Source organism: Solanum lycopersicum, chromosome 1 (genome assembly GCF_036512215.1).
Source record: "Solanum lycopersicum chromosome 1, SLM_r2.1".
NCBI lineage: Eukaryota > Viridiplantae > Streptophyta > Magnoliopsida > Solanales > Solanaceae > Solanum > Solanum lycopersicum.
This window is the reverse complement of record NC_090800.1, coordinates 6572377-6581814: the sequence shown is the minus strand read 5'-3', so window position 1 is coordinate 6581814 and position 9438 is coordinate 6572377. Positions and strand designations below refer to the sequence as shown.

The following is a 9438-nucleotide window of genomic DNA, read 5'->3' as shown; positions in this document are numbered from 1 at the left end:
CAGACTTGCACGCCTGGGAGTAAGACTTATGGATTCTATAGAAGGAGGAATAATGGTGAACAATGATATTGAATCATCATTAGTGTCAGAGGTTAAAGAAAAGCAAGACCAAGATACCATTTTTCTTAATTTGAAGGCAAGTGTGCATAATAAATGAGTATTGGCTTTTTAACAATAGGGAGATGGTGTACTGAAGTACCAAGGCAGATTATGTGTACCTAAGGTGGATGGTCTCCAAGAGAGGATCTTGGAGGAGGCTCAGAGCTCCAGATATTCCATTCATCCGGGTTCCACCAAGATGTACTGTGATTTGAGAGAGGTATATATGTGGGAAGGTATGAAGAATGATAATGTTGAGTTTGTTGTCATGTGTTCAAATTGTCAGCAAGTGAAAGTGAATCACCAAAGGCATGGAGGTTTAGCTCAGAATATAGAACTTCCAGAATGGAAGTGGGAGATGATTAATATGGACTTCATCACATGCTTGACAAGATCTCGAAGGCAACATGATTCTATTGGGTGATTGTCGACAGAATGACAAAGTCAGCCCATTTCTTGCTAGTAAAGACTACCTATTCAGGCAAAGATTATGCTAAGTTGTACCTTCAAGAAGTGGTAAGACTTCATGGAGTTCCAATCTCCATTATTTCAGATAGAGGTGTAGAATTTACTGCATAGTTCTGGAAATCTTTCCAGATATGTTTGGGTTCAAAGGTGAATTTGAATACCGATTTTCATCCTCAGACAGATGGACAAGCAGAGCATACTATCAAGACCTTAGAAGATATGTTGAGAGCTTGTGTGATCGACTTTAAGGGAAATTGGTATGATCATATATTTGTCATTGAGTCCGCTTACAATTATAGTTACCATTCGAGCATCCAAATGTCTCCATATGAAATTCTTTATAGGAGAGGATGTAGATTTCATATTGGGTGGTTCGATGTTTGTGAAGCAGAGTATATAGGACCATATCTATTTCACCAAACTATGGAAAAAGGTGAAAGTGTTTCAAGAAATATTGAAGACGGCATAAAGTCACCAAAATTGTTACACCGATGTTAGGAGAAGGCCATTAGAGTTTGAGATAGATTATTGGGTGTATCTTAAGGTTTCACCCATGAAAGTTGTTATGAAGTTTGGTAATAAGAAGAAACTTAGTCCCCGATATAATGGACCTTATAGAATCTCAAAGAGAGTGGGTATGTGGCTTATAAGTTGGACTTACCCCAAGAGTTAGCAGCGGTTCATACGGTATTCCACATTTCTATGTTGAAGAAGTTCTTGGGTGACCCTTCATTGATAGTGCCAACCAAAAATATGGGAATTAAGGATAACTTATCATATGAAGAAGTTCCAATTGTGATTTTGGATTGTCAAGTTTGCAAGTTGAGGACAAAGGAAGTTGCTTCAGTCAAGGTCCTTTTAAGGAACCAATTTGTTGAGGAAGCGACTTGGGAAGCTGAGGAGGATATGAAGAAAATATATCCAAATCTCTTTGAATCTGGAGAGAATGTAGATCAAGGTACTAAATTCTCTTCTTAGCACTTTATAAGGCTATGTATAGGCATGTTATTACTTGCTTTGGTTTGTTGAGTGCTTAAATGATGTTACTACCCTTAGCATAGTGAAAGAGTTCTTATTCGAGGACGAATGTTCTCAAGGGGGAGATATTGTAACATCTCGTAACATAAACTAGCTAACAATAATTTAAGAAACCAAGAATAATTAATTTTGGGAATAAGTAGGAAAATCTAGAAAATTTTCCAGCTTTCAAAATTAAGTTTTGGTTATTTTCAAATAGTCACAGCTTCCATCCCAAGAGGAGTTTGGATGAGTTCTTGATATGGATGTAAATACCTTGGGAAGATCTTTCCAACTCTGGCGAGTATTTAAAAATCCGATGTCGTAAGAGGGAGATATGTTGTTCGGAAGTTGGGTTGTTGGACAGAGGAAAATGCAATCCAAATTTTAGTAAGGGTAAAGCTGTCTTTTCATCCTAGTATTTCCTAAGTCATTTTTAGGTTATATTAGGGGTAAAACCAAGTCACAAATAATTTTTGTAAAAAAAGCTGGAACGCTTAGGGCTTGGGAAAAAAGAAGAAGAGGAAGAATTGTCCAAGAAACGTCAAGATCGTTGCGTGGATTTCATCGGGGGTGATCCATATCGAGGTATTGAGATCTTTCTGTGTTGGTTTCTTCCACCCACACCTCAATTGGATTCAATTCATCAAGTTAGACTAGATTGGAGAGTGAACATTTATTGTCAAATTCTTGATTGAATGGGTTGTAGTATTTTCTAGTTAATTTCATTAGTGTTTCCAGGCCATTTTACGAGTCTAAACTATTTTGTAATGAAGTATTTAGTGATCTCAAGTGTTTGGAAAACATCCATGGGAGTTTAGAAGGTTTAAACTTGAAACTCGGAGAAGAAAAGTCAGAAATCCCGTCAGACAGCCCTGGGGGTTGCGCCTACTAGAGCCCCTCAAGGCAGGCTCTGTCTGACAGGCCTTGGCGCGGAGCGCCAGATAGAGAGCCTCAGACCAGGGTCTGTACATCAGGCTCTGGCGCTCCGCGCCTCTCAGAGTGCCAAGGTTACCTGGAGACCCTGTTCTTCCCCTATCTTTCCGTACTAGTTCCTAAGTAATGTACCTATCATTCCTAGTTGTTTCCAACACTCCAAAGTATATCTACACATCATGAAATCATCCATAAACCTGAGTTATTCGTCTTTGAATCCATAATACAATTCAAGGAAAGCTAAGAAGAAGTTAAAAATCAAGTCTATGAGTTAAGGAAAAAGTCAAGTGAGTTCTTAAAGTAACCAAGAGTCTTTAGCAAAACATTTTATACTTTGTTTTAAGGCTCAAGCTACATGTTAAAGCAAGAGTAAATAGTGGATTTCATTCTCGAAAGTTATAAGGGTACTAAGTAATCCCTAAGATCTTACAAATGTTTTCACATTTAAACAAGTAAAAAACCTTCAGGCTAGTTTTCAGACAAAGATAACAACTTTATGAAATGAAGCAAGCAGGGAATCCAAGAGAGCTATAAAATCTAAGTTTTGAGAACTAATCTCAAATAACAGAATCAATATATTTTAAAAACATAAGAGACAGTATATATATTTTTTTGGAGCAGTATTGAGCACCGATTTGGGGATGCGAGTTTTAGATTAACTCAAGTTCTCCATGAAACCATGTAGTCTTCATCAGTAGAAAAGAGTTATACTTTTTAGATGATTCATTTTCACAGTTTACTAGTGGATCCATTAGGTAGTTTAGGTCCTATACTCTAGCAAAGTTAGGATAGATGGCTAGTGTGGACCGAGTAACGTTGTATCATCACTGTAGCTTTTAAGTGATGGTCGTCGGTTAGAGAAGCTCCCATAGAAGTATTGTATTTTCATATACATCAGTTATTTTTATTTCTATATACATCTCAGGTATTATTTGTATACTTGTATACATTCATAGTTTACAACATGTTTCAGTCAACATTTCCTTATATTGAAATTAGTTTTTTAACTGCGTTTGAATAAGAGGTTGTAGATCATGAGTTATGTAGAGATAAGGTAAGTGTTGTTCTTACTCCTTTTCAAGATTAAAGGGTTGTTTATCTTTCCAACTCGCATACTTGTACATTCAATGTACTGATACCAATTGGCATGCATCATTTCATGATGTAGACATAGGTAACTAGGATCAGTACGCAGCGCATCGTTGATCCAGTTGTGCACTCCACAGTCACTTGTTGGGCCTCCTTGCATTCTGGAGGACATCTCTTTCATCGCTTTTCCTGGCTTAGTTTATTAGGATGTTGTGGGGTCTGTCCTAACATCCATCTAAGTCAGTTTAGAGGCTTCATAGAGTATTTCAATTTTGAAGTCTCTTTTATCTTATACTTCACATGTTACAGTATTGAGACTTAAGTGTCACTTTGGACAAGACAATTATTTAAGTTATTTTATGAGAATGCTTTTAATTATTTATTTGAGATGAGTATAGTCTTACGCTGAGTTAAGTAAGTCAGGCCAAACGTTTGTTCAAGGACAACAATGGTCTTTGGGTGCTGGCCACGTCCAGGGTATAGGCTCCGGGAATGACAGGTAACTTTTGCAGCTGTGATATATGAACTGTGGCTGGAAAGAAACGACATAGTTTTCAACAATATGAGCACAGGAAAGAAAATTTGGTGCATAGCACAAAACCTACCCTTTGTACTAGATTTAAAGATAATAATAAACTATTTGATTCCATTGGTATCTTGTAATATTCTCTCTATTCTAGATGTCTCTTAGTGAGAAGGAGGTAGATAGGTTTTTGCATTAGATGAACATTTAAAAGAATATGCTCTTTATCTGTATTTACTTACTTGTTGATTAATAAATTATAACAGTTAACTGTCAAAAAAGGATTATTGTTTAAAATATGTTTCCTATTTTAAATGTGTAAGTATGAGGATTTAGGATGTGGAAGGAGGAGGGTTGTGAGATAGGGCTAAGATCTATAACACAAGATCTACACAAGCATTTTTGTCCTGTTGTTGCTGCAAAAATTAGTTTTTCAGGCTACTCCCCCCTGCGACTCAATCGATATAGTGCAAAAAGACTCAATTTCAGTTAGGAGGGCTGCATTCTGGTCCTAGTGGCACGAAGATCATTGAGAAATATGGAAACTAGGCTAGTAACATTAAGAGCAACAATAGAAACATGGTCGTTATTATCAAATAGTGTGCAATCAGCAAGAATAAACCTAATCATTATATTCTTCTTATTCAAAACCCTGCCTTCCCTTAGTGGGACCTCAAAAGGTTTTAACATAGTGGTAATGAGTTTTCCGGAACCCAGTGATATGGACTATGTTTAGGATCAACCACTCATTCCATATGTTTAATCATTAGATAGGTCCATTCAATAGGTTCTTTTTTTTCCAATGTATTGTATATCCTCATGTCCCCTCATGACATCTCCCCCCCTTTGATAGATTACCCTTGTTCACCAATTCATACAATAGTTTGTGAAAGGGTGTCATTTACCCCTTCAGCACCTTAATAGGTCATGTAGTAACCCACTCTTGAGTAAATTACATGTGAGCATACAATATTCATCCTTCGTTCAGAAATAATTAACTAGACCAACAGTCAGTATATGAAAAGTTTTATTGAGATGAACATTATCAAAGACCAGTTCAATACCATTTACAGAGGAAGAACCAATGTTGTCCTCAAATACATTGAGATTCACTTAGAATTAAAACAACCTCATTTTCATGAACGTCTACTTAGTGTCCAAAATTAGATCAACCCAACCCTAAAAGTAAAGCAGCCCAAAAACCTTTTGGATTAAACGAAAGGACCTAACCTCAAGTTGGAAGGTTCTTCCCCTTAAAGTTGTTTTAGACCCGAAGCACCTTTCTTTTCCATTTCCAAGAACTTGGCCAAATTCTTACTGATTTTTTGTGGAAGGAGAGAGGGATTAGATGGAAAAACTCAGGGGACTCGTCAGGTTCAGAATCAAGAACAACATGAGATTAAGAAGAGTGAACCATATACTTACCAATGCAATGACGTTTCCAAATTAACTCGACAACCTCATTAAGATGGTCATGGATGGTGCTTTGTGTGAAAGGAACTCTAAAGTTGGTATGTTTTACAACAACATGTTGGAAATTTTGGGGAGTTTGAATGAGGGGAATATCATCCATGTCTTAGTTTTTTGAGGCGGTAAGTTGTGGGATAAAGGGGCGAAAAGTTTGTGGGATTATTGGAGTAGGTGTTGTTGGAGGGAAAGGGAATTCTTTGGAAAGTTAGACAATGGTCAGAGGGGGGTTGAGATTGGGAAAGGGAGACTAGGGTTAGGATTTTCATAAAGGGGTGGAGAAGGTGTAGGGTTCACCAGATGCTTAAGGTGGGAGAAGGGAGGAATATGGACGGATCATACATGACAATCGACAAGAAAGGGAATGGTATATGGGTGTAGTGGAGGTGACGACTTCCCCCTGAGATGATGTCATAGGTGAACAAGGAATGAATGCTTTTTAATAGTAAGGAGGAAGAGTCTTCACCGTCAGAGTAGTCAACTAGGGTTGGTGGTACATTAATGGTGATGATGGATTTTGAGTTTGAGGAGATTTTTGTTTGGTTTGAAAGATGGATGTAATGGATATTTTGGGAGTAGACGAGCAATGTTGAAATCCTGACACTTTGATGGGACGTTTAAGAGACGCTTGAGTTTTCTAAGCAATTGGATATGACTGGTAATGAGTTCCCTACATAAATGCCAGGGTTTAAAGGTGGTTGTATATAGCTAGACCAGGTTTATAAGCTTTTTTCAATTCAAACACTATATAAATGTGTGTGATGCATAGTTGGGTATAATGAGGATAAATGCACACCTATTGAAATAAGAACATGTTCCTTGACATGAGTGCACCTTTGTAGCATCGCTATAGGAGACTGAGGGTAGTATCATTAGACCTGATCATAATGTCGTCGAACTGCAAGTGTGTACCTATTATGGAGTACAAATATTAGTTAGTATGACTATATGCCGAGATTATTCTACAAAGCTTTCATCATGAATATACAATTGGAAAGGAGAGTTATCCTTGATCAGTCGATTTATTTGGAATTATTCTCTTCCAAGCGCTTTGGTAAATATATCAACAACCTGGTCCTCAGTTTTGAAGGAATTCATGATGATGTGACCTTTATCCACGTTGTCCCTGAGAAAGTGATGATAGACATCTATATGTTTGGTTTGCTTCTGTTGGACCGGGTTCTTTGCCATATTGATAGCACTTGTGTGGTCTCCTATTATAGGCTTGCATCCTTCTTTGATTCAAAAATTCTCAAGCTATTGTTTTATCCATAGGTAATAGAAGTTGGGAAGAACAGGAGACAGCAACAACGTATTCAACACCAGCAGTAGATAGGGCAATCAGTTATGTTTCCTTGTAGTCCATGTCACTAGACATTTGTTGACATTCTTAAAAGGCGCAACATCGTGTGACTCAAAAAATAATTAATTTTTAAATAATTTTTTTAAAAGGAGTTGCCACCTAATTTTGGAAAAAAACTAGGAAATTTATTAATCAAAAATGTCTATAAAACGAATATATTCTAGGTAAGGGTTCAAGTTATTCTGAAGGGAAGGTATTAGGTATCTTTTGTAACGCACTTTAGACGCATTAAGGACTTAGGGAAAGCCATGAAAACTCTTTATCTATAAAATAAAGAAAAGGGTATCACATTGTGAGATGCATGCAAGCAAAGAGAGCTCAAGGACTATATTATTTCTGTGAGGAGAAGTATTCTTATTGAAGGAAGACAAATAATTTGACTTTCAAAACAACTATTTCTCTTAAAATTTGATGTTATCTAAGGAAACACTAGTTAGGGTCATTGAACCAGTCCCATGATTTAATTTTGTGCTCTCACTAGGTATAATGATAAGCAACTAATCTAGATCCTTTTATATAAGGGTTGACTCACAACTTCATTGATGTGAAGAGACAGGGGTACCTGCTAAGGTCTGATATGCGAGTTTAGGTAATAACACCTTCTGGGATAGTCAAGGACTTCTTGCCGCATCTGTGTTTTGGAAGGATGCGGCACACACGTGTCTGACGACATTTTTGAAGAGTCTGAGCATCAGAGATTGTGTCGTGTTGATAGTTTTCCCTGTATATGTGTATGGTGTAACGTGTAGAGAGGTATTTGACATACATACATGCCTGTTAATGAACTAATTCTACATGTTATGTACTGCCATTGAGAACGTATAGCATGTTCTTACTAGACACACTTCAATAAACAACCAAGCATGGTTTGAATAGGCCAGGAAGAAAACTTCCAACCCTTACTTGTGATATCACAACACCGTAATTGAACTTCACAGTGAAGAGATCAATATCCCCTTCACTAACTTTGCATAATATGAAGCACGATGTACACATATCCACTTCTTGATTTTAGAACAAACTCAGGAAGAAGAAGTATGGAAAATTTACATCATTCACTTTCATTCGATTTCTGTTATGATGTCACAAGACAAAATTGGAGAAAATTGGAAATTAATGGGCTTCCTAAGTGTATAGATGTAGAAAAATCAAAAGGTATAGGAACTCATTCATATGCTTTTTGTCGTTAACTGAAATCCAGTGAGTTTAAAACATGCTAACTCTCTCAAGTTAATATGAATTCCCACATTGCTTTCTCAACTAGTCTCTCTACATAAAAAAAATTCCGTCTTTCAAATGTTTGGTGCCTTTAATAAGACTATTCAGTTTGAATGGGAAATAACAGTAAATAAGACAATACCAAAAATTACTATTTTCATCAACTCCGTAGAACTGATGCACAATATATATTTTCATTGATCCAAAATTGGGAATTAATGCATTTTAAGTGCAAAATTGTGCTTTAGCCGCCAGACTCAATTCCTTAAAGAAATTCAACATTCACAACAAAGATACAAGATGAGTTTTGGACAAAGAGAAGCGTCAATTCCTCAAGAATTAATATTTGAAATTTTCTCATGGCTTCCTTCAAGTCTTTAATGCGTTTTAAGTGTGTTTCCCGACTAAGTAATTCAATTGTATCCGAGTCAGATTTTGTGGATATCCATTTTACTGTTATGCTTCAACTCTCTGGCCATCCAAGGATAAGAGAAAAAAATGGTTCCAGAAATTTTGTCCGAGATGGAAGTTTGATCAGTGGTATCACCTGAACTGCTCTTATTGGTTCAAGTAAATATTTGTTGATCTAAAGAAAGTAGACAGGATAAGGAAAACGGAACCCGTTCAACAATCAAACACCAACACTCATTTCAGTTGTATGCAAAATACTTCAAACAGAATACCTTTCTTTGAGTTATTTCATTGGTTCCTGTGAAGAATAGAGGCAAAGGCAAAGGCTGTTATATCAGAAAAGTAATTTTGCATCTTAGATGACAAAAACAGAGTGACTATCTTCCTCAATTTCTATTAGTCGAGTAACCAGCTCCTAAATAATGCTACAATATGAAAAACATGGGCAAGCAGATGCAACGTAATGTTCAAAGCCAAAACACACAATTGAGTAATAGAACTGCCACTGGTTGCAATCGTAATAGTACATCGACTCATGAGATGCATTTCACAATGCAATAGTTCAGGATATATCAATCGGTTGTTTTAGTTTGAATTGCATTGGTGAAGTTATAGAGTTTGTTTCAAACTCCCAAGATTTCATTTTGTACTTCCACTACTATTATTTGGTATAATCAATCCATCCTATTAGATGGAGGAAGTAGTCACAACTTCATTGATGTGGACCAATTTTCTTGCACTACATCAGTTAACGTTTTTAATTACAAGTTAGTTCACCCATGCGATAGTAATTTTAATGGAAATACATTTTTAGTTAGGATGGTGACTCGCATCGATGGTGGTGACA

The 9438-nt window shown here is 36.6% G+C and overlaps 1 protein-coding gene across 1 annotated transcript; it reads left to right on the top strand.

The window, feature by feature from the left end:
- The first annotated feature begins 534 nt into the window (after positions 1-534).
- On the top strand, positions 535-1545 carry LOC138340885 (uncharacterized). Its single transcript, XM_069293056.1, has 4 exons — positions 535-615; positions 697-824; positions 1066-1202; positions 1307-1545. Exons 1-4 carry the CDS (start codon positions 535-537, stop codon positions 1543-1545), a joined length of 585 nt encoding a protein of 194 aa, XP_069149157.1.
- Positions 1546-9438: the final 7893 nt, after the last annotated feature.

Coding starts and splice junctions, on each gene's coding strand:
- LOC138340885 (XM_069293056.1), top strand. CDS start 535: ATGACAAAGTCAGCCCATTTCTTGCTAGTAAAGACTACCTATTCAGGC. Junction 825..1,065: donor ATCGACTTTAAGGGAAATTG/GTATGATCATAT, acceptor CACCGATGTTAG/GAGAAGGCCATTAGAGTTTG. Junction 1,203..1,306: donor TAGAATCTCAAAGAGAGTGG/GTATGTGGCTTA, acceptor CTTCATTGATAG/TGCCAACCAAAAATATGGGA.